This window comes from Castor canadensis, chromosome 1 (assembly GCF_047511655.1).
Source record: "Castor canadensis chromosome 1, mCasCan1.hap1v2, whole genome shotgun sequence".
In the NCBI taxonomy this organism is placed as follows: domain Eukaryota; kingdom Metazoa; phylum Chordata; class Mammalia; order Rodentia; family Castoridae; genus Castor; species Castor canadensis.
Genome location: NC_133386.1, coordinates 15,347,443 through 15,373,280, shown reverse-complemented (window position 1 = coordinate 15,373,280; position 25,838 = coordinate 15,347,443). Strand labels below are relative to the sequence as shown.

At 44.5% G+C, this 25,838-nt stretch overlaps 1 protein-coding gene across 1 annotated transcript in view; it reads left to right on the top strand.

The window, feature by feature from the left end:
• Mthfd1l (methylenetetrahydrofolate dehydrogenase (NADP+ dependent) 1 like) overlaps positions 1-25,838 on the top strand; it is a 186,417-nt gene that overhangs the window by 76,131 nt on the left and 84,448 nt on the right. Inside the window, exons 19-20 of the mRNA XM_074072325.1 lie at positions 1,316-1,384; positions 7,560-7,671. Coding sequence (XP_073928426.1) covers positions 1,316-1,384; positions 7,560-7,671 — 181 coding nt within the window. The remainder of the gene's footprint in view (positions 1-1,315; positions 1,385-7,559; positions 7,672-25,838) is intronic.

The window sequence follows — 25,838 nt, the reverse complement described above, 5'->3', positions numbered from 1 at the left end:
TGGGGGAGGCTCTCTGCATGGGGTTGGTGACACTGAGGTGTAAGAAGGCGCAGCAGTTGAGCTGAGGTATGCCGTGGGAAGTAAGCAGATGGAGACACGCCTGAGTAGACAGGACCACCTTCTTTCCTCCTTACGTCTTTGGATCTGGCTTGATTACCTTGGGACTGTTAGCTACAGTGGCGTGCAAGAAAGAGGCAGAGGTCTGCCCTGTCCACCTGATAGGAAAAGAGGGAGAATTTCTTTCAGTTCTTCCCATCCTGTAGCTTTCACAGTCGAGCTCTTCCTGTATTTATAATAGTAGTTACGTTTCTGACTGTATGTATTCTGTATAGTAAGGCTGAAAATGAATTGGGCTTCTTTATAAATCTTGAGTGATCACAGGAAGAAAGCATTTCATAGTCAGTGGTAGTAGAGGGGGAAAGCCATGAGGATGTCCAGACTCCACCCCCTGTCTGTCCAGTCTGAGGTGTCATCAGTGACATGGTAGCCCAGGTTCTGAATGGAGCAGGTCTGTGGTCCGAGATGCTTTCACAGACACTTGCTTATGTCACGGCCTCCCAATAACAGTAACGTGGAAAACCTCAGTCTTTAGCAAGAGAAAAGGGATTTTTCTTTTTAAAAAACAGGAAGAAAGAAAGGTAAGAAGAAAGGCAGGAAGGCGGGAGGGAGGGAGGAAGGAAGGAAGAAAGGAAGAAGGGAATGTCATTTAAAAAAAAAAGTAGCCTCTTGGTAATCTTTGGCACAGTTTTCCCTCTAGTTCTTAGGTCACCCTCTTCCTTCTCTCTAAAGGGCACTTAAAGGGAATCATCATAGGATTGGGAGGAGGCAGCCTTCCGAGAGAGGGACAGAGAGAGAATATACAAGCATGAAAAGTGCAGCCACTTTTCAAGTGCCATCCCATCTATGGGAGAGCAGCTTCCTGGAACCAGAAACCTGTTTCCCTTGACCTCCCTCCATTCCTGCTCTGTAACAGCCATGGTAGTGGTGGGAGCGGTGGGCAGTGGTGAAGACTGGCAATGAAAGAATAATCTGCCTAAGTCGCCAGACAACACTTAGGTGGATTATAAGCTCTTTTTGTGGGAAGCCTCTTAAATGCCGTCAAGGGAGGTTTGAGAAGAAGAGAGGCTCCCCACGCCGTCTGCATCTTAGGCTGGCTGCCATCCATTCTTGGCCCTGGTAGGGGAGAAGTGGAGAGAGGCCACAGCTGTGTCCCCCATGGCCTCACCATGATGATGCCCATCCAGGAAGCAGGCTGGAGAGAGAGCTGTGTGATTAACCGTTGCCAGTAATTGAAGTGCTTTTTTCTGTCCTGTAGGGGGTGACAGGCGCCTTGACGGTGTTGATGAAAGATGCAATAAAACCAAATCTGATGCAGACCCTAGAAGTAAGTGCTTTTCTTTTTATGGTAATTGCTTACAGTGTTTGCCTGAGAGGGATCGTCTGTGTGTCACTGACATTTCCAGCCAGTGTGAGCCTGGCAAGTGGCTTCATAACCTTTTCTTGATCATCTGAAAAATAAGTTAAAAGTGAATTTATAGATTCTTGGGTATGATTCTGGCTTAAACTGACCAGAGTAGAAGCTTAGAAAGTCAATATTTATCTTTCAGAAGACTGTACAGGCCACACTCACATCTTTCTCTTTTGTCACATTCATTAGGTTTTGGATTTGTTTTTTCCAAGTAAAATACAATAAATGCCAAGAAACGTTTTCTAGGAAAGTATGCTGTCCTTCACTTTTATAGTGGTAGTTGTGTGTACTCTTGTACACACACGTTGAAATTTTTCTTTTCTTTACTGAAATGAAATTTTGTAATCAAGATACATCCATCTTAATCTGGTTTCCTAGTCACTAATTGTACTCATTTGATTTAGGGATTGTCTAATCCCTTCCATCTAGCTAACGGGCTCCCAGGATTTGGGCCCAAACAAGAAGACAGGGTCTGGGCTGGGTTGAACAAAGAGACAACTGGAGGGGAGGGGAGGATGGAGTAGGGAAGAGAGTGCAGTACTGGCAAGTGTTTTTATGGGCAGATCCCTGGGGGTGTTTGGGGGGGTGGGGAGTCCCTTATCTGTAGCACTTGCCAGTTACCTCAGTGTAAATACTGCACAGTGACCAGTTGCTGAGTCCCTTCCAGATGCTACTGGCCATGGTGTTGGGAGAAAGTTGGCACTGTCAGTGGCCATTTGTCCTCAAGGCTCAGTGGAAGAACAGGTAGAGGTGACCAGAGGGCAAATATTTTGGGGGACCGTGGCAGAAAAACAAGTGGAATATCTATTTACTTAATCCAGCGGCTGTATCCGAGCTTGAATAGATGCTCTGCCATTTACAGCCGTAACCTGGGGCAAATTATTTAATAGCCCAGCCTCAGTTCTCCTCCATGTTCCGTGGTAACATAGCAACAACTAACCCAGCAGTGCTACCGTGAAGACTAAGTTCTGATTTAGCACATTACATGGGCCAGTTAGTATAGCAGGTGCTAAGGACACAGGAGGGAATGGTACAGCGTCCCTACCCTCTTGAAGCCTCCTCTGTGCTGGGGGAGGCAGACTGCAAAGAAGGACATGGCATGTCAGTTGGTGGCAAGGGCTGAAGAGAAAATTCAGAGGGGACGGAGTGGCATGGAATTTGCATCTGTGTGCTGCCTGCCTGTGTGCTCAAGCAGTACTGCCTGTGACCTGCGTGGGAATGCTGCTTGAACCTGACTAAGAGTGTGCAGAATGAGAAATAAGACACACACAGACATACAGCTATAAAACATAAAGCAGAAAGCTGGGATCGGGAGGGCTGCACATTCCTGATAGGAAACGTGAGCGCCTACCTGAGCCAGAGTGTTTATTTCAGAGGTCAGTACAAGGAAAACACTCAGGTAAAAATCAAGCTTTAACAATTCTTGATGCAAGGTGAAAGGAATGAGGTTTGGTGGGCTAATTGTCCTAAGGCTAATGAAGCTTAATTACAGCACATCAGTTCTGGAATCATCAAGGCACGCAGGACACCTTATCTAAGGTATTGATTAATCTGGCATCAGGGAGTCTCCTAACAGTTCTGGCACTTTATCTAGTTTTGCATCAAGGGGCTGGTACGCGGACACAGCAGGTTGTATTCTTCAAGGAGATGTGAGAACAAAGGTTAAGACACCAGGTATTGGGAAAAATATGGTAGAAGAGGCTGTGCAAACTTTTACATGAGAGGTTGTGCAAACTCCATTATAGCCCAGTCCAGGGTTCATGCCTAGTCCCCAAAAAATTCCTAGACAGAGATGTGGGTAAACTGAGACAGTGAGGTACATGTGCCTTGAGGAAGTGCAACCCAGGCAGAGGGAGACGTTTAGTGTGGAGACCCCTGGATAGAAAGGTGCTTTGCGATCTGAAGGGCTTGGTCAGAGAAAGCAAGAGCCAGACACCAGCCAGTGTGGCAGAAATGGGGACACCAGACAGCTAATGGTGCCCAGTGAGGGTGGGTCTTGAAGGCATCCAAGAGCTGAGGAGGGTTGGGGACCTGCAGCCCTCACCACTGTGGCTTGAGTCCTCTCACCCTGACCACTTCATCAGTATGCATAGGAGCTCTGAGATATGCCACCAGAAGTAATGGGATTTGTTTCAAAGATAAAATACAGTATTCAGTTAAAGTATTTGCTTATTGGACTGTGAGCATGGCCCAAGTAATAGAGAAGTTGCCTAGTAAGCACGAGGCCTTGAATTCAAACCACAGTACTTCAAAAAAAAAAAGAATTGCATGGGAACTCAGCTAGACTATGCCAGGCAGCAGTGACACGAATTCTGCATCAGTAATAGTTTGTGAAAACACTTGATTGTTCCCTCAGGAGGCTGTGAAGAGCTCCCTCTACCAGCTGCCAGGAGCCCAGCACTTCCCAATCCTAGCTGTCCTAGCTGCTCCTTGGAAACTCTCAGGAAGATTTCAGGAGACTGGGTGATGCCAGGCTCCACCCCAAACCAAGTAAACCAGACCTCTGGGTGCCAGGCAGGAGGGCAATAAGGCCCCTGGGTACCCTAGGTGAGCCTTATAGAGAGCCAGGCTAAGAACCCCATGGAAGACTTAATCAACTCAAGAGAGAGCTGGAATGATCTCAAAAAAATCTGACATATTAGCCGTATACAATAATGACAAATGCATCACCTAGAGTGTCCTGTGCGTGTTGTGGCCACAAGCTGCTCATGGTTGTTTCAATCTAAATTAAATTAAATTTTCAGTTTTTCAGTCATTTTAGTCGCATTTCAATTTTCACATTAATTTGTTTTTAAAAAATTGCTAGCCACATTTTAAGTGCTCAGTAGCCACACGTGGCTAGTGACTCTACTATTGGATGGCATGGCAGAAAGTTCTTTTGGACAGTGCTCTGGTAGGAGCTCTGATGAGTAACCAACCGATTGAAGCGCTCAGCTTATTAAATGTCTGGAAGGTCTGTTATAGCTTTGTCATCCCGAGAAGCCAAGATACTTACTTCCTGCATTGCTTTCCTAAGTGTTCTGAGCTCGAAATAAATACTTTTATACCTTCGAATTAGTCATAGTTTTTTTTGGATTTTGTTGCTCTTTTGTTTCAGACAATGTGTTTATCTCAAAGTATGGCTCTTAGGGCTGTGTTGCTCAAGGGGGAGTGCCTGCCTAGCAAGCGCAAAGCGCAGTCCTTTACAGCAATCTCTGTTGTTGAATGTGTGTGCATCTGGTTTGAATGTCTCACAGTGATTTAATAATTTTTCCTCTCAGACTTTGTCCTGGGAGTTTCAAAGCCAGGGCTCTGATTTTTTGGGGGGATGGGGAGACTGGGATTTCAAATCAGGGCTTTGTGATTGCAAAGCAGGCACTGTACCATTTGAACCACACCTCCAGTCCATTTTGCTTTGGTGATTTTGGAGCTGGGGTCTTGGGAACTGTTGACAGGGCTCTGATCTTGATTTGGTTGTTGATCTGCCACGTGGTTTTGAAGCATCCCTTAGCCCTCCTGTGCAGTTGGTCTCTCTGGTGAAGAAGAGGTTGGCCTCTTCTTGCTCTCACACTAACTGGCCCTGTGGCTTCCAGCTGTGAAACTGTGGAAAGTGAAGTAGAGAACAGAAAGATGGTTCCCAGAGGCTGGGGGTGGAGGGAACAGAGAAAAGCTGACGGAATGGTACAAAGTTCTAGTTAGGCAGGAAGATCCATTGTACAACAGGTGACCATAGTTAATAATTCCGTATTGTATATTTCAAAATGGCTGGGAGAATAGATTATTACAGGTTCTCTACAAAAAAAAGGGTGAGGTGGAAATTACAGTAATGAGCTTGGTATGACCTGTGTTAGCTTTCTGCTCCTATAACAAACATGTAACACAATCAGCTTACAAAGGGAGAAGGTTTATTTTGGCTCACAGTTTTGGAGGGTTCAGTCCATGCCCAGTTGACCCCATTGCTTTTGGGTTTGTGGTGAGGCCGTACGTCATGATGGGAGTATGTGACAGAGCAAAGCTGCTTATCCCTTGGCCAGGACACGAAGCAAGAAAGAGACCAGGTTCCCACAATCCCCTTCAAGAATACACTTTCCAGGACTTAAAACTCTAGAATGCTTCACTCTTAAGTGGTGAAACACTTAAGGGTTTCACCAACTTCCAGTGGGGCCCAAGCTGGAACCAAGATCCAAACAACAGCACCATCTTTCCATGATGCACAGAAATTCCAGAACAATGTGTCCCGTAAAGATACGCGATCGTTATTTGTTGATTAAAAATAAAAATTTAAATCAGAAAACACTTTTGCTAATGGGTTAGATTATGTAGCCTGGAAAGTAAGAAAGGCTCTATAAAAAGATGAAAGTCCTTCCCCTTTTTAAACTAAGACAATGCTTTGGATCTAGTAGCAGCTTGGAGTGATTATCTCAGGGATATGATTTATGTGCTGATTCAGCCCCACCCTGTCACCTGCATGCCCTGGAGTCCAGGGCCTGGTGCTTCTCAGACAGATGGCAGTGGTGAAGGTTGCAGTCTGAAAAGGAGTTAAGCCAGCTGCCCATCGAGGGACGTGGCCTGTGACCTTGTCCTCATCACACTTCACCATCACACTCTAGATTGCCATAGGTAGGAAGATAGAAGGCGCTAGAGACTTCCAGGCCTTTATAGAATGCTTTCATCTGAGCACTGGAAAAGTTTATTTAGATAGAAGTAAGAGGCTACAGGTAGTTGGGAAGCTGCAGATGTAGACACGAGACATACATACATACATGACTGTAAACACGTGTTCCTGGGTTTTGTAGTCCTGGCTTCATTTGCACATGTCCCTGTGACCTTCCCAGGGCTCTATCTTATTTTCACACGCAAGGACTTTGGAAGGAAAAGTAAATAAACTGGTCACAGAGTGGGTTTGAGAGACTCTCTTTTTTTACTCTTATTTTTCTTTCACTAACTTTCTTCCTGACTTTGTTCAGCTTCATCATCTCTGAGCCACATGGAGCTAATAGCCTGTCATGGTTCACAGGAATTTTCCATGGTTCCCAGCCCTCCGCATGGCTCCCCACCTCGCTCCCTGCCTACCTTGTCACTGGAGGGACAGCCTGTATTTTCACAGGTGGAGCGAAGCCTTCCTGTACAGACCCCAGTGGCCCTGGCTGGGCTCAGGCTAAAACCTGCACATTTTAATTCAGGAGGCTAAATTCTTTTTATATACAGCTAAAGTCTATTGTCACTAATAATGGTAAAGGAAACAGTATAGCAGTGACATTAAAAATTGGATATATTGACAGGTTTTGTTTAAATTATTAATTGCTTTTGATAATTCCTTCAGTGATTTTTGTTTTCCTCTTTATAACTAAGAATTACTCTTAACATTTTACTATGAGTGAAGTTTCCCTCTGCTTTTGTTATCTTAATAGTTAAGTTTTCTAACAAGTAAGATAGTTAAACAGTGAGAAAGACTTAAAGAGAACTTTTAATAATAAGAAATTTTATTGTGACAGCCTAAATTTAATCTTTGTGTAATTGGCCTGCAATGATTCCCCAGGTTCATGAGTTGTACTGATATTTATGCTTACTTAAGGTTTTTCTTGAATTAACTAATTTTTCTTCTTCTCTGCCTCCTCCTTTGTTTTTTGTTTTGTTTTTTTCTTTGTCTGTTTTGGTGATACTTGGGTTAGAACTCAGGGTTTCATACTTTCTGGGCAGGCACTCTACCATTTGAGTCATCCCTCCAGTGGGAACAAAAATTGAAGAGACTCTTGGGGTCTAATTCCATTGTTTTAACATATATATAAAATATAGAATAATGAGAAATAAGCAGAGTTTATTTCTTGGTCAGTGAGGCTGCTAAAAATAGCTTATGAAAATCATAATGGTTCTGTCCCTAGTTCAGCATTAAATGCAGAATAATGCTTTCCTAGAATACATAAGAAATTTGATCTTTTGAGTGAATCGGGGTGTCTTAACTGTCTTTGAGAGGTAGTATGTGTTGAATATACAGTACAAATGGAAGCAGACTTTAAAAGACTAACAGCCTGTTCCACCCTGTGTGTCTCAAATTGATCTTGGTTTCCATGCTTGCATTTGTCTTTGGTTTTAATTTGTTCTTCTTCTGTAGGGGACACCCGTATTTGTGCATGCAGGCCCCTTTGCTAACATTGCTCATGGTAACTCTTCCGTGCTAGCTGATAAAATTGCCCTCAAACTGGTTGGTGAAGAAGGATTTGTAGGTAAGTCATTTCTTTTCATCTTGTATTGTAGAACATTGATGAAATCTAAAAGGTAGCAACTAGATTGAGTGTTGAAGTGAAATAGATTCTTTTAGATCTATCTTACATGATGGTCTCAGTACTGGAAAAGGCCTAAGGTCTATCTCTACTAATAAAATTATGCTGTAGTCAAAGCATAGATTCTAAAGTAAGGTACACATATGTTTGAACATAAGCTATAACACTTGTGAGTTATGACCTTGGATACATTTTAATTAACACTGAGCCTTAGTTTTTCTCTTCAGTAAAATAGTGTTGATGATGTTCATACAGGCTTATTATGAAAACTAAGTGAGTTTATTTAGTCATTCAACTAATGTTTGTTCAGAACCAACCATACACAAAAATATTCCTCAGAACTGGCAATCCAGTGGTAAGCAAAATACACCAAGCCCCTAGCTCATGGAGTGTACTGTTGAGGGCATATATAACTCAGTAGAAGAAAGTGCTCACTCACTGTGAGCCAAAGTTTGTATTAATAGTAGAGCTGACAAATTGAAATCCATTTCTCTTCCTGGAATCCTAGTGTGTTTTTGTAACTTAATTAAGGGGAGATTACAAAAGGTAGACTTGGAAATTTTTTTGGTAGGATTGCAACCTTTTTGCCACTAACACAAAGAAGCACTTGCCATAGAGTTTGCTTAGTTGGTGCCAGCCCCAGTGTTACCCACGATGGTAAGCCTATGAGAAAGCAGAAAACAAACAAGGATTCACGAAAGAGCACCTTTGTTAAATCTGAGGGGTTATGATGGCAGATTCTCACATGACACCCAGAATGGAGCCCAGCAGTTACCTCACGCTCTCATCAGTCTTGTGCCAAGCTCAGAAGTGAGTTATTTTGCTAGGGGAAAAAAAAAAAAATCTGCCAGACAGAAAAACCTAACTCTGCGCTTTCCTGCTGAAACATTGCAAAGTTCATTCCGGGTTATTAAGGCCATTTTAAGAATTCCTTGCAGACAGGAAATGCAGATCAAGTGAGGATTTATGTGATTCCATTACTCAAAGCTCTGTATAATGTAGCAATTGTGTACTTTGCTACTCCGGTACCAAATCCACTTCAGGGGTGGCTAAACATGCCATCTAAATGGATCTGCTCAATTGATCACACGCAATTGTAGGGCTAATGGCAAGGGGGCTTGGCTGGGGGAGGGCGGGCATTGAAAAGTGAAGTGGTTCTAATGCATCAACTCTACAAGAAAAGCTTCTAGAATAAAGCACTCTGTTTTATGCTGACAGAACTGTCTGGACCAGTCCTTACTTTGTCAAACTCATATTTATAGACTATGTGTCATCATGGCAGAATATCTTTAAAGAGACATGTTGGTGCTGTATGCAAAGCAGGCTCACTCTCTGTGTGACCTTGGACAAGCCACGAACCTCTGGGTGTGTCCTGTATGGGCATTCTCCTGGAGAATGACAAGGTGAACCAGAGGGAGAGTTGGATGAGGATGGCTAGCTGTGGACCTGGAGTTAGAAACTGTGGGTCAGAGCCCCCAGTGGTAGTGTTGATGAAAGGAGCACCAGGATGTTACAGTGCTTTAATGAGTAGTATCCGCTGAGAAGGTGATGGGCAGAACATCCTATGAGCATAGAGAATGATGCTAGCTATTTCTCTGGTCCCTCCTGGTCCATGAGGCTGTAGGTGGGAGAGATTCTGGTGCCAGGGAACTTGTACATTGGGAGGGCTTACGTGGTAAGCTGTAGAGTCAGAGTACCTGGCTCTAGAACTCCTTTCAAGTCATATAGCCTTAGGCAAGTTAACCATTCTGCACCTCAGTTTTCTTCTCTGTAAAATGGAGCTTTTGAAATACTCTTTGAAAAGAGTATTAACTGAGACTGTGCAGGTCTAGACACCTGATAATTCTTTGCCACTCATTATGTCTGTTCCCCCTACCTCCTTTATTTGGTTTTGTTTTTATTAAGATAGTGTCTTGCTACGTATGTATCCCGGGCTGGCCTTCAATTCTTGATCCTCTTACCTCTGCCTCCCAAGTGTTGGTATTACAGGCATGCACCACCATAACTAGCTATTCCCCTATTTATTATTGATACCTGACTAATGAGTTTTAAAGTTCCTTTTATTTAGTTAATTTGGGGAAAAACTGATTTTATTTATATGTACGTTTTATATGTAAAGTCTCCCATCACATAAAATTTATTGTTATAACCATTTTGAAATGTCCTGGTCCGGAGTGAAGTCCATTCACTTTGTTGAACAACCAGTCTCCAGAAACCCCTTTCATCATGTAAAGACTGGTTCTGTGCTCGTTAAACATCGCTCATCCTTCTTTCTCCCAGCCCCTGGCATCCACCATTCTGTTCTCTGGCTCTATGAATTTGACTTCTCTAGGTACCTCACATGTACGAAGTCCTGTCTGTCGTCTTTGTTCTGTGACGGGCTTACTTTACTTAGCAGAATGTCATCAAAGTTCAGCCATGTTGTTGCCTGGGTCAGAATTTCTTTTTAAAAGCTGAACAATAACACACTGTATTATCTACCATATTTGTCTATCCATCCATCCACCCAATGGATTATTAAGAGTTGTTTCCACCTCTTGGCTATTGTGAATAATGTTCCTATAAACATGAGTGTGCAAATATCTTTTATATTACCTTCAATGTCTAAAAATCATGCTCTATTACGTATAAATATGTGACTTACATAAACACGTACAGACCATAGGGCACTGGCTCTGTAGTGCTCTCATGAAGGTAGTATGTTTGATTCTGTGCTCTGTTGGGACATGGATAGCAAATCCCATGTGTTGAACAGCAGAAAGGGGCATGAGATGTTTCCTGCCCCCCAAGCCCCATTGCCTGATCAAGCCTCCCCTGGGGCCTGATTCATTTCCTGCCCTTGAGTGAAATCTATGCTCGCTCTCAGGTGTATCTGGTCCTGCCTAAAGAGTTTATTATTAAAATGATTCCTCTTGTCATTTTCAGTCATGGGAATAGCCCCATTTTAATAAACAGTGTGTGTCTAGTCTTATATGAAAATCCGAAAGTCCACATTTGCGTGGTGTGGTGACACAGGCCTGTGTGATTCTAGCACTATAGGGAGGCAGAAGGACCACAAGTTCAAGGCCAGCCTGGGCTATATTTCAAAGGTCTTTCTCAAAAAATCAAGGGCTGGGGACATAGCTCAGTGGTGGAATGCTTGCCTAGCATACACAAGACCATGGGTTCAATCCCCAGCATCACAAAAACAAAATAATAATAATCATACATGGTGAACAATATAAGGTTCAGAGACAAGTGACAGATTGGGACAAAACATTTGCAAAGATAATAAATAATTAGCATTCAGATTGATAGGTAAAATACCAAGGTCTATAGATTGATAAGAAAAAAAAAATAAATTATCCAATAGAACAATGGACAAAAGATTCAGAAAATATAACAGTTTCACTTCTGTGTAGAACAGAAATGGTTGAAAATACGTTTACATCCTCTGAAATGCTTCAGTACACATGTATCGAGCTTCTGCCACCACCAACCGTTAGGCCCTAGGAGCTGGGAGTCAAGGATGAATTAGATACGCATTTTACCCTCCAGTAAATTACACTGTGTGTGAGAAAGACAGGCCAGGAGATACTCTCAGTGGAACGGGGCACACCATGGAGATTAAGTATTACATTGATTAACAAGGGTCTTTAAGAGATGGTGAGCATTGCTTAGAATTTTCTCTGGCTTTTTTTGTTTTTTATACTGCTGGGGTTTGAACCAGGCAGGCGCTCTTCCATTTGAGCCATGCCCAGCCCCAGATAGAATTTTCTGTTTTACTGGTTTTGCTGCAGTGCATTCAGCCTAATTTTTAGTTCCTTCCCGGCACATGCAAAGAAGATATTATTTTGTCTAGTCAGAATAATTACTCTCAGGTAATGGAATCATTTGTCCGTTTAGTCTTCAAACAAGGTGGTATTAAATTACTTAATTACCTATATGAACTTGTCAGACTAGAGTGAAATGCTTCATGAGAATTTGTGAGAGTGCTGTGGTCACCTTCACAGCTGTTTTCTTCAAGTCACCGTCTTCCTCCATGTACTGCTATAATTGCAAACTTTTCTTTGGCATCAAACCCTAATCAAGTGTTATTTTTTAAAAAGAACATGAGCTTTCTCGGTTTTATTATTGTTATCTCATATTTAAGCAATTTGTAAGGATTTCAAGCTTACATGTGAACCTTGGGTTTTTAAATTTTTTATACTCACTTAATTGGTTTATGTATGGTACCAGGTATCAAATCAGTGGCCTCATGCATACAGAATATGCACTGTACCTCTGAGCTACACCTGCCCCCAAACTTCTTGATTCGTTTTGATTCCAGTTTAGGGATGAAGACCTTGCTTTGCTGGAAAGTGTGGATTTGCCCATTCTTCTAGCCAGACATCCTTCAGGGAGGGTTACAGCTACCAGGGAGTCTATGAATGGCTATAGGGTAGGGAGAATCTGCAACCCCCTCCCATAATTAAATACAGACTTATAAGACGGATCTGTAGACATTTTGTGTAGTAGAAGAAAGACTGCACAATTCTCATTAGATTCCCCAAGGGCACCATGACTCAGGACAAACAGAGAACCACAGGGGTGAGTCTTACAGTCTAATGGAGGTCATCTGACTTATCCCCCATCCCACGATCTGTGCTTAGGTGGCCTTGCTGTCCCATCCATGTTTGATATTCACCACCATCTTCCAAAAGTGCTGTCAAGAAGCCATAGAATTGCTTACTTTGTCCCCAGCTCTCTACAGGGAATTACCCAGACCCCAGCCACACACTTCATGTGCCCCTAATGTCAGACCAACATCCAATCAGAACGCGTGCAGGCCTGCGCCTCCAGCACTTTAGGATTAGGACTTTAGGATCAGAGTGGAATTCCATAGCAGCTCCAAGACAAAGCCTTGTTCATATTTGCATTATAAACTCCCTTGTTCTGAACTGGCCTGGGCACCAGGCATGCACTGAGGCCATCTAAGTCCTGTGGGGTCCATTGTCCCTATCTGACAGATGGTGCTACAGAAGCTTATAAGATTCTTCCCTTCATCCATGCCCTCTCAGACAGTAAGTGGGAGATGGGACCCCAAGACCCTTGGGCCAGTGCCCATGGATGGTCAGTTGACTCTTCTGCCTTCTGTGATTTTCTCATCTTTCTTTATGTGGTTCCTACCCATGCTCATTAAAAAATAATTAGTTTCAGGTGACCTGTCCACAGCAGACGATAACATTTATGAAGAGTACAGAATTAAGCTGGGTGCTAGTGGCTCAAGCCTGTCATCCTAGCTACTCAGGAAGCAGAGATCATGAGGATTACAGTTCAAGGCTAGCCCTGGGCAAATAGTCCTCAAGACCCTATCATAGAAATAACCAACACAAAAAGGGCTAACAGAGTGACCCAAATGGCAGAGTTCCTGCCTAGCAAACATGGAATCCTGAGTTCAAACCCCAGTGCCACCAAAAAAAAAAAAAAGTACCGAATTAGCCAGGTGTGGTGGCTTGTGCCTGTAATCACAGCTCTTTGGAAGGCAGAGATTGGGAGAATCAAGAGTTGAAGCCAGCCCAGGTAAAAAAGTTATTGAGACCCCCATCTCAATAAGCCAGGCATGGTGGCACCCACCTGTGGTCCCAGCTACAAGAGTGGCATAGGTAAGAGGACTGTAGTCCAAGTCTGGCTTAGGGTAAAACCCAGACATCCAGGTTTTGAGGAGTGGCTCAAGAGGTAGCTTTCCTGCCTGGCAAGCAGGAAGCCCTGAGTTCGAACCCCAGTACCACTGGGGTCAGGGAGAGAGTACTGATATAATTACGTAATTATGATGCACTGTGCCAGTGTGTCATACTGTGTGCTGACAGTAGTGAATTGTTTTGAGGGCTTAGGGGGAATTGTCTTTTTCTGTTTTGTTTTTTCTCTCTCCGTTTTGGTCCATTTTCTGGTGCTATAACACAGTACTGTAGATGGGGTAAGTTTTAAAGAAAAGAGTTCTGGCCTAAGGTTAAAGCCCACATCTGCTGATGACCTCTTGGTGGCAGAGTCCCGAGGCAGCGCCAGGCATCACATGGCAGGAGACTGGATGGCTGTGTGTGAGTGTGGGTATTCTACTCTTTCTTCTCAGAAGAACAGCAGTATTCCACTATGGGGACTCCATCCTGAGACACTGTCTAATGCTAGCCACCTCCCAAAGGCCCCTCCTCTAACCACAATATCAATCGGGATCGTCTCCGTAGTGCCTCACGGTGGGCATTAAATTCTAACACGAGTTTTGGTTGTGGGACAGACCGTTCGAACCACAGCACTCCTACTTTAAACTTTCTTTCTCCTCATTAAGTTGCTGGTGACAGGTGACTGCAGGTGTCACTCTGACTTTGGTCATCTTGCTTTCCCCTTTGCCTCCTGTCCAGATGTAGGTCTTCTCTCTTGAGCTTCAGAGGACTCTGGTGGCAGCTACACCCAGTTACTGGCTTCTTCTCCATTTCCATTTTTATTGCTATGAAATTTTAAATACGCCTTCATTTTGGTAGAAGAAAATCAGACCAAACTAAACATTGCTATAATTTCCTCCACCCTTTTCAAAAATGTGTGTTCCAGCGATCTTGCAGCTCAAAGCTTGAATGCTCTGGCCCTCACCCTGCTGATATTGTCTAAAAACACTGAGCTCAGCCTGGGTCCACTTTTGCTACAGTACTTCCAGCTTTTTTCTTGAGTCATCGTATTTGTAGTTAAATTATGAGAAAGTGCTAAATTATTAGAGACCCTGGCTGAAGGCTGTGTGCTAGCTCAAGAACTGCTGGTGACAGGTAGTGTTTTTTAGCCTCTGTCCTCCAGAAAGTCTAAGTCCACAGGAAGGTCATTCATTCCATGATGTCCCCAGGGGTCTGGTTGCTCTTCTATAGCCTGGTGCCAAATCTCATTCCTCTCTCCCTCTCTGTACTGGCCTCCTTCCCACCTTACGTGTTTTCTAGAGAGTAGCCCTGTTTTCCCCCAACGGCTGCTCCACAGCCCTTGAGAAAGTAAGAGTGAAATGTTCTGGTTGTACACTATTTGGGAAAGTCAGCAGATTAAAATAACAAACAACACTGGTCCCCCCACCCAACTTTGTCAAAATGTTAACACATTGCTGCTATGTGTGCTTCAGGTTTGGTTTGATTTTTTATTAAGAAATTGAGACATGGTTGAAGTTCCTGTGACCACCCCCCCAACACTGCTGTGCCTGAAATATGGTTTGTCCCCACCAGCAGCCTTGTTGTGAAACTCAGTTCCTCAGGGCACCAGTATTGGGAGGCAGAGCTTAGTGGGAGGTGTTTGGGTCCTAGGGGTGGAGCCCTCATCTCACGTATGGATTAGCGCCATCTTTCTCATTCTTTTGTTCTTATTGTTTGGGGCGTTTGGTTGTTGGTTGGTTGGTTGGTTGGTTGGTTGAGATAGGTCTTGGTCTGTAGCCCAGACTGGTCTGGAACTCCAGATTCTTCTGCCTCCATCTCCCAAGTGCTAGGATGACAGGCGTGTGTCACCATTCCCAGCAGGAGATCCCATTCTTGAAGGACTGGATTGGTTAGCACAGGTTACACTCGCCCTTCTGTTTTCCACCATGAGGTTCTCACCAAAAGTAGAACAGATGTGGATATCATGCTCTTTGATGTCTAGAACCATGAGCCCAAATATAAACCTCTTTATCAGTCCCCAGGCTCAGATATTCTATGATAGCAACAGAAAAGGAACTAAGACGGATGCCGTCCCCCACATCCCTCTCTTTTCTCTGCTTCTCTAGAGGAGGCACTCTTCTGACCTGAGGGGTCATCGTGTCTAGGGTTACATTTGTATTTTTACCATATACATATGTAACCACAAAAGACCTGCAACAGATGTTCTCAACCCCCTGCTCGTGGTACCCTCAGTGACTCAGCATCATTTGCGACAGCCCTCCACGCCATAAGAAATACCTAATGCCTTGGTTTATTCAGTTCTTAGGTTCAAAGAACTTAATGAGTCTTTGCATCCTAACAACTTAGCAGTTGTCTGAAGGAATAATATAAATCAATTGAAAAGCAAAAATACTATTATTTTCTTCTGAAGTAGCCACCATACTTCATTAATGGGTTATGTGTCCTTGTAGGGCACTGAACAGCTTCTTCAACCTCAGAACTCGTCCACAACCCCAGCCTCAGTTCCCACTTGATGTCAGTTTTCTCACAGTTCTTGATTTTTACTGCAGCGACCATTCAGATTTAGCTTCAAAAACGTCTGATGTCACACTACTGTTGAAACCGCGAACTGCCTCAGTCTCGAGGAACTTACGGTGGCCAAGCACAGTGTGGATTAAGTGTGGATTACGTCTTGCCCTCCAAAATGTGAAATGTCCGCTCATGAGTTCAAATCCAGCCTGTGCTACAAAGCAAGACCCTGTCCAGGAAGGGAAGGAGGGAGGAATCCTGAAGTTCACCTTGACTTTGCCATAGTGTCTCACAGCAGCTCAGCACATAGTTTGGGAACCACAGATGTGCAGCTGTTTTTCGTAGTTTTTATGTGTTCAAATTTTACATATTAATAAATGTTAGTACATGCTTTGTTCTGTGACAAGGTCAGCAAGATAAATGTTTTAGGGAATGGGGAAGTAGCTCAGTGGGAGAGAGTTGCCTAGCGTGTGTGAGGCCCTGGGTTTGAGATCCCTAGCACACATTAAAAAAAGGGAAAAAGAAAGAAAATGTTTTACGCTTTGTGGATCACGAAGTCTGTCACAAATACTCATTTATTCTGGACAAGTGTGGCTGTCTTCCAGTAGATTTTATGTATGGATCCTGACATTTGAATTTCATATAATTTTCATGTGTGATGAGGTATTATTCTTCTGATTTTTTTAGTCATTTAAATATGAAAAAAAAATTGCGAGCCATACAAAATTGCACACAGGCTGTGCCCTGTAGGCCATAGCTCACCAAGTATAAGTTAGTGTTTCTGTTCTGCAGAAGCAGCCTCGTTTTGCCAGCAGTGTAGGCTCCTTTGGAGTGCATAGCTTTGTGCTTTTTTTGGGGGCGGGGGGCACTCTACTGCTTGAGCCACACCTCCAGTTCATTTTGCTCTGGTTGTTTTGGAGATGGGGGGGTCTAGCAAACTATTTGCCAGGGCTGGCTTCAAACCGTGATCCTCCCAATCTCAGCCTCCTCGGTAGCTAGGATTACAGACATGAGCCATTGGTGTCTGACCCTTTGTGTATTTTTTTTTTTATGGTGAATATAAAGATTGCTTCCAGTAGCTGCTATTTCAAATAATGTGACAGAGTGAGTGCTGTCCTTGCCTCTGAGTGTGCACAGAGTTTCTAGGGTATGTACTTAGAGTGAGACTTTGGGGGTTGAAATGTATGCTGAGCACCAACTTAATAGAGAAAGCCAAATTATTCTCTAAAGCTGTGCCGATCTGTATTACCACCAGTCTTCTATGATATTTCTGATTTCTCTGTGTTCTTCCCAATATTTGTACTATTGACTTTGTTGTCATTCTTGCCAATCTGAGTTAGTGCAGTGGTGTTCCATTATACTTGTGAAGTTAAGCAGACTTGTGACTGTGTCTAGGCATTTAAGAATTGTCTACTTTCTATTCTACTGTCTTTCATTTTCTTATTAAATTATAAGTCCTTTATACAGTCTAGATTTGAATACTTTGTCATCACTACACTTACTTTTTTAATATTTTATTGTACCTTCTCTTATCTGCCCTTTTTCTCTGATGACTTCCACTTTGGGGACCATAACAATAATCTTCTATGTAAAATTTTGCCTCTCACACGTAGCCCTGCATTGCCTTTAAACTTGGGTCTGTATGCGGTGTGTCTTTAGTTCATACAGTGTGTGAGATCTTTTCTTCCTCAGTGGTGCTTTCAATTCAGCCCTTTATAAAGGTGGGGAAGCCTCCACAGGGGGAGCCCAGCCAGGACTGCTGTTCCTCTTCCCCCGGGTCTTGCAGTGCTGGTGCCAGCAGCCAACCGTGTAGTCACTCTTTTAAAAGTTTCCCTGGCTCTTTACTGTTGCTACTGAGCCCAGCAGCGGTGCGAGGTCTTTCCAGAGAAGTGAAACTCTTAGTTCTTACTGCCTTCTGTCCATCCTCAGAACCGTTAAGGTCTAGGCCTGACCATTTGTCGTAAAAGTTTCCTTACAAGTTTGAAAAGAAAGAATTTAGGGTCTGGGGGTTAGCTTGTGGACCTTGGGTTCAACCCCTAGCATGAAAATAGAAGGAAAGGGAAGGACAGAGAAGAGAGTAATTTTAAGGTCAAATTCTACATTGTCTGTTTTCTCTTCTGTTGTTACAAGATTCTTTGGTGAAATTTCTTTATGTGGAGTACCTTCAGTTTCTCTGTTGGATTCGAGGCAGCTGGGTTACTAATCTGTTCAGTAAGTGTGAACTTGATCCAGAGGTGTTCATGACATGAGGAAGGACCACCACCTAGCCCCAAGACAATGGAGGCTGAAAATTTCATAGGACCTGACTCAACAGAAAAAGGATCACACAGTGGTAGCAATTTTGTAGAATTGGTTTTTAGGGGAAAAAACATAAAACAGGGCTGAGGAGTGGCTCAAGTAGTAGAGCGCCTGCCTAGCAAGCGCAAGGCCTTAAATTCAATCCCCAGTTCCTCAAAAAAAAAAAAAGACAAGGAATTGCAAAACTGTTTCCCTTTATTGTGAAACAGTAGCTGAAGATGTCTTATGGGAAGCACAGTTTCTGTTGTTTCTGTTTTTCTCCATGGAGCACTAGGATGGGGAACTACTGGAGTTCCCGGGCCCTTTCTGGTCCCACTTCCCACCTCCTCCTTGAAGGTACTCACCATCCTGAGCTGTGTGTTGATGTATTGTGTGTTCTTTTTGACATATCACATCTTCATTAAATACTGAAAAGCTATGGACAGGATTTCTTAATTTAAGGTCGCCATGGAACCAATAACTCTCAGAACCTAATCTTGCAAAGCTTTGGTGGAATTAAGTTAGGGAGGTGGTGTGGGTTATTCTGGTGTTAATACAGTTTATTAGTCATTTCCTGTTATTACACAATGAGAAGCAGGACACTGGAGACAGTTTTCTTCAGAGCAGTGGCGCGTATTAGGTTGCAGGCGCCAGTCACCTGAGTCTGAATTGCTTTCTGACATGTGCTGTCTGTGACCTTGGGTTGGTCACATACCTCCCTAAACCTCATTTTCTCCAATCCCTGCCTGAAGGTTTGTTCTGGGATGAAGTGCAGTAATGCTGAGAAAAGCAGGGACTGCACAAACCAGCCGATGTCACCAAGCAGATGGACCTTCTTAAAAGGCTAAGGAGCTTTGCTTCTCGGTGAACCTGCAGGTGCTGATTCACCCTTCTGGGGGTGATGGTATTGGGGTTTGAGGTAGGAACAAGAGTCTGTTGTCCTTCCTTGAGGACCTGCTGTGTGCTGGGCACCTGCTTAGAGTTCGTGTGTGACTCATTTAATTGTTACAGTGCCCTGTGAGCTGTTACGGCATTTGCTCTGTCTCCTAGGTGAGAAAACCGAGCATCAGTCTGAGTGAGTTTGCTCAAAGGTGAACAGGGAGTTGAACCAGTCCTCATCCCCAAAATCTGTGCTCTTACCACCGTGCTTACTGCCTCCAGATGTTCTCTTTCATTCCCTACCACCATCACCCAGCCCTAAGCACTGCACATTACAGCAGGACCAGCTAGTGTCAACCAAACACTAACGGACACTTGAGCGAACTGAGGGACTTCTTGACTGGTAGACAAGGCTGAGCAGCCCTTAAGCTTTTTATGGTGAGCAAAGGCATGTTTGCCATCTGGTTTGTTGAAGCAGTAATTAAGTACATTGATTTGAAAAGTAATTAAGCTGAGCACAGTGACCCAGTTACTCAGGATTGCTTGAGTTCAGAAGTTCAAGTCCAGTCTAGGCAACAGAGTGAGACCTCCCATCTCAAAAAAATAGAGAAGTTAAACCTGAAAAAGTTTTGAAAGGCCTTCTGAACTGTAAGGAATGCCTAACCCGACCTTGACCGTTTCTCCATGTGCCATAAAACGCAGGTTTCTTTGCAGTGAGTCATGCAGCCCATCCCCAGTGTGATTTATGTGTACTCTAAGCCGTGCGCTCAGAATGTAGCTCTGCTTATCATCATAAAACACGGGCTTCAAATAAGTCCCTTGTCCAAACACTGTCAGCCAGAGATGGCTGCTGGGAAATTAACGGAATAGCTTCCAAACATGTTCCAGAGGTTCAGGTTGAGCTTTGGAGGACACAAAATGCATAAGCTTTGTAAGGAATCTTTTCCACGTCCATTACGCCATAACATTTAAAATCACAGTGTGCCTGCTCTCTTCCTCCATCTGAGCCAAGAACGTTCAACCCGAGGACGCTGAAAAGGAGTCAGATGATCTTTTCCTACGTAAGCCGTCCTTTAGGACGCTGCGCTCTGTGAGGCTGCTTTTCAGCTTTAGCAGTGTTTGGTATAATTGCAGAATTGTGCTGTGCTTGTTCAAAAAATGGTGGAATTTTTTTTTTTTTTTAAATCCAGAAACACCAAACTTTAAATTTATAAAAGAAATAACAAAAATTATGTTGTTTTCAGGTAAATGGATGGAACTGGAGAATTTCTTTTTTTTTTTTTTCTTGTCATTTTTATTTATTTTTTTTTTTCATTTTTCTTTTATTATTCATATGTGCATACTAGGCTTGGTTCATTTCTCCCCCCTGCCCCCACCCCCTCCCTTACCACCCACTCCACCCCCTCCCGCTCCCCCCCCTCAATACCCAGCAGAAACTATTTTGCCCTTATCTCTAATTTTGTTGTAGAGAGAGTATAAGCAATAATAGGAAGGAACAAGGGGTTTTGCTGGTTGAGATAAGGATAGCTATACAGGGCATTGACTCACATTGATTTCCTGTGAGTGTGTGTTACCTTCTAGGTTAATTCTTTTTGATCTAACCTTTTCTCTAGTTCCTGGTCCCCTTTTCCTATTGGCCTCAGTTGCTTTTAAGGTATCTGCTTTAGTTTCTCTGCGTTAAGGGCAACAAATGCTAGCTAGTTTTTTAGGTGTCTTACCTATCCTCACCCCTCCCTTGTGTGCTCTCGCTTTTATCATGTGCTCATAGTCCAATCCCCTTGTTGTGTTTGCCCTTGATCTAATGTCCACATATGAGGGAGAACATACGATTTTTGGTCTTTTGGGCAAAATGGTGGAATTTTGAACAAAGAATTTTGGAAAAGTAGCCATTGCTGAGCAAGTAAAATTTAGTGTATCCTTTTGTGAACCACTTTACATCTCCCCCCACCCCAGGACGTTAAAGGGGGGAAGCAGATTGATAGGGCCCTCTGAACGGTGTGGGCCTCTTGCTTCTGGGACTCTAAATAAATGTTCTCACCATTAGTGCTGCAATACAAATGTCAATAGAAGGTCACCCAAGGCTTAGGAGTACTCTGAAAGTTGCATAGTATTTGGTTATCTAGTTCACAGTAGAGTTAAAAAAAAAAGAGAGAGAGAGAGAGAGAGACAACCGAGGTATCTAAATGGAATGGTAAAGACAGACCTTATGCAATCGAAGAACTTGAAGGAAGTTAGAAACCAGAGACTAGCAAGTAGCATCATGATAGCATAACCCACAGGGTACGCATAGTACATACAGGACTGCTCATCAAAACCACTACTACTCATCTTATTTTGTAAGTCCTAGCCAATGGAATAAAACAAGAACAATTTTTAAAAAGTATAAATGTTGTGCCAGGCTTGGTGATACACTCCTGTAATCCCAGCTACTCTTGAGTCAGAGGTCAGGAGAATCGAGGCTTAAGGGAAAGGCCAGCATGTGCCAAAGAGTTGTTGAGGCCCCCCCACCCCAATCTCAATCAAGCCAGTCATGGTTATATCCAGCTACTTGGGAGGCATAGGTAGGAGTACCACAATCTGATGCCAGCCTGCACAAAAACTCAAGACCCTATCCAAAAACTAACTAAAGCAAAAGAGATCTGACAGCATGGCTTAAGTGCCTGTCTAGCAAGTGCAAGGTCCTGAGCTCAAACCCCAGCACGAAATAAATAAATATTGGGAACAGAGAGACAAATTTTTCCTTATCTATATATAGTGTGATTGCATAACTATAAAATTCAAGAGAATCAACAGAAAATTTAAGTGATAATGTTTTAGTCTGCCAGTTGGGTACGGTGTTAATATGTGAAAGTCAATGGTTTTCCTTCAAATCATCAATAAGCAGATAGTATAATGGGGAAAAATCCTATTTATACATGTCCTGCAAACTGTAAAATGTAGGAACAAATCTGACAAAACATGAGCAAGCAGGGAGAGAAGTGCAGAAGTGTATAGAAAGACAGACACCGCCGACCTGAATAGCGAGAACATTGTGCTCTTAGACGGGAATAATTCCTGTTGAATAACCACTGTCCCTCTGTCATGCTAACGTGAGTTACTACAAAATTACTTTGTTCTACTACTCTATCGCTGTGAAAGCAGTGAGGGGAGATGACGTGGGTAGATGAGTGACGTGTGCGCTGGGGGTGAGGCTCAAGAGGCAGAGCGCTTGCCTAGGTGCACAAGACCCTGGCTTCCATCCCCAGTTCTGAAACAACAAAAAAATTAATGTATAAAAATTAATAACTTGTCCAGATTCTATTTTTCCTCTTTGCCACTGTCAGTGAAGGTGACCTTGATTCTATCTGTATTTGTGGGCTGGCATTCATGAGTGGGTGACAGAATTCTGCGCCCCCAGGGTACCCCATTTACAAAGGCACATTTGACTAGGTCTAGTTTTGATATCCCCCACTTCCATTCACCATCGTTGGATGTGACACATGCCCATGACTTCAGAAGGAGTGTTGTATCCCCCACAGTCCTTGTTCTTTTTGTGGCCGGGGCAGGCATAAAAACCGTAACGTCGGGCTGACTCCGGGGCAGTAGACTTGTAGGCAGGATTGATGTCTCTGAAGCAGAATTGAGGCTCCGGCCACCAAGTTCCTATGGGGGCAGTGCGAGTAGTCTCGTTAAGAGTGGTATGAGTCTCCCCATCGGTGAGTATCCAGGTTTGCTTATAGGGCTGGTGAGGGTTGGTTTCTGCGAGGCTCCTGCTTTGGGCATTGAGCAAGATCAGAGCGACCAGCCAACCCATCCATGGCTGCTCCTGAAGATTTTGCATGTTCCCGAGGCCGCAAAAGCTTCAGCTTCAATGGGTTATCTGGGTGCCGCTGTGCGGTCCACTCTCTAGCCTCTTTCTGTTCCTGATGATTGGCTTGACGCACGTGGGAGTGATGGACCCAAGGCCTGATGCCGTCAACCTTAAGAGCAGTGGGGGTAACCAGAATGACCATGTAAGGGCCCTTCCATCTTTCTTCCAGAGTGTGGGCTCTGTGCCTCTTTACCCATACCCAATCCCCTGGGACGATGCCATGTTCCGGGTTCGATGTGTCCTTTGTCTCATACAAGGCGTGCACTATGGGCCAGATTTCACATTGGACCTCCTGTAGGGCTTTTAAGCTGGCCAAGTAATTTGGGGCCGTACTGGGGTCTTGGTCCGGTAGGGTTCGGACAATAATGGGGGGCAGAGCCCCGTATAGAATTTCAAAAGGTGTCAATCCATTTACATACGGTGAATTTCGAACCCGGAAGATGGCATAGGGTAGGAGGGCCACCCAGTCTCCGCCAGTCTCGATGGCTAATTTAGATAAGGTCTCCTTTAAGGTCCGATTCATTCTTTCTACCTGCCCTGAGCTCTGGGGGTAGGTTTGAATCCAATAAGCCATTTCAGGGGAGCACTCAATAGGTTTCGGGGGAGGGTCCCGCAAGGAGAACAAGCGATGTTCATCCTCGAGAGACATGGTCAAGACTTGGAGGGGCTGTCCTTGTCCATCTGTCACTTTGATATCGTCCGGCTCAAAGTGAATGTGAGCCCTCACCTTAGTTAGCAGATTGCATCCCAGAAGGGGGGCAGGGCATTCAGGAATGACCAGAAAGGAATGGGTCACCTGATGTCGGCCCAAATCCACCTGACGTTTGCTAGTCCATTGATATGCCTTGGATCCTGTGGCTCCCTGCACAAGGCTAATTCTCTGGGACCGTGGCTCAGTAGGTTTATTAAGGACTGAATATTGGGCCCCTGTGTCCACCATGCATCTCACGGGCTTCCCCTCAACATATATGGTTACCCAAGACTCAGGGAGGGGGTCCGAGTCCTGTGCCCTCTAGTTACTGTCCATTCCAGCTAACAGGACTCGGGTGTCATTATTAGGGCTGCTATTTGGTCCCGGGCGACCCTGGAGTTTGGGACATTCCTTCTTCCAGTGTCCATATTCCTTACAATAGGCACATTGTCCCTGGTCTAGCCTGGGTCGATCTCTTCGGGGACGTGTGGGGCTGGTCCGGCCAGACCCTGGACTCCTGCTAGCAATATCTTAGCCATCTCTTTTTGCTGTTTCTTGTTTTCCTTGCTCTGGTGTTCCCTGTCCTCCTTCCGAATCCTTTCTTATAGTTCCTGATTCTCCTTCCTGATTCTATCCTCTCGTTCTTCTGGGATTTCTCGGGTGTTAAAAACCCTTTCAGCTACTTTCATCAGATCCCAGGTAGTCATCTCCCCAAGCCCTTCTTGCTTATATAGTTTCTTCCTAATATCAGGGGCAGCCTGGTTTATGAAGGACATTATCACAGCTGACTGATTCACCTCCGCTAGTGGGTCTAGGGGGGTATACTGTCTGTATGCATCGTAAAGACGCTCAAGGAATGCGGCTGGGCTTTCATTTTCCCCCTGCATTATTGCCTTTACCTTAGCCAAATTGGTAGGGCGGCGTGCTGCCGCCCAGAGGCCTGCCATAAGAGTCTGGCGGTAGACCTGGAGACACTCCCTACCTTCTGTGTCCCCATAGTCTCAGTCAGGTCTGTTCAAAGGAAAACGATCATCAATCAGGTTCGGCAGGGTGGTCGGTCGTCCATTGTTGCCGGGGACATTCTTTCTGGCTTCAGTGAGAATCCGCTCCTGTTCTTCGGTGGTGAATAGGGTCCTAAGGAGCTGCTGACAGTCATCCCATGTGGGACTGTGAGTATGCAAAATGGACTCGAACAGATCAGTCAGGCCTCTAGGGTCCTCAGAAAAAGGAGGATTCTGGGCTTTCCAGTTGTACAGGTCACTACTTGAAAAAGGCCAATACTGATAGGTGCGTCCCCCATCGGGACCAGCACCACCCAGGGCCCGCACCGGGAGGATGGGGGGCCCGGTGGAAGTGGAGGAGGGCTCCTCCTCTGGGGTTTCTTCTCGCTGCCTATGAGGCCTGAGTCCCCTCTCTGGTCCGGAGGCCGGGGTGGGGGTGCAGACGGGGAGGCTGATGAGTGGGGAGGCTCAGAGGAGCCATCTGCCTCTGGCTGGAGTGGCGCGGCAGTGGCATATGGTGGGGGATTTACTTCACAATCTAAGTCTATCAAGGATGGATGGAGAGTTGGGTCTTTCTGCAGAATAGGCTTCTTAGGGGAATTAACAGGAGTGGGGGTGTTCCCCGACACGGCCAGTATTGCGGGCCGGTCTGTAGGTGCTCCATGGATAAATGGCCGCAGCCAGGAAGGGGGGCCTTCTACTAAAGTCTGCCACATAAGGACATAGGGATATTGATCAGGGTGGCCAGAAGACCGGGTCTATTAATGACATCTCGGACCTTTTTAATCGTGTCCAAGGAGAAGGTACCTTGAGGAGGACAGCCTACATTAAAGGTTGGCCATTCCGCTGAGCAAAGGGTGTCAAACTTACCTTTCTTAATTTTCATGCCTTAATTGTGTCCCTTAGTGCGGATTTCTGAAAAATGACTCAGAAGAAGGGTCTTAGGAGTTACCTGAGCCTGTCCCATGATGATCAGGAGAGAGGGACAGAGGAGACAGCAAAGAACAAGAGAGACAATTCCAGCAGACAAACAAATTTGCACAGGACTCTCTAACATACACAAGTACCGGCCAGTCAACCAGACTACTCTCACAGGCGCAATTCCATTCACACCAGACTCTGGATCCTTACCCGAAGACCGCCCAAACGGCGTCCACTGGGGACGCCGGTGTGGCTCCTGACCGTCGGGGATGTCTCCCACGACTTCCAATAGTGAAGCCTCCAGGGCTGTAACCCCTTCCTTCCACTCAATGAGAATTCCCAACCAA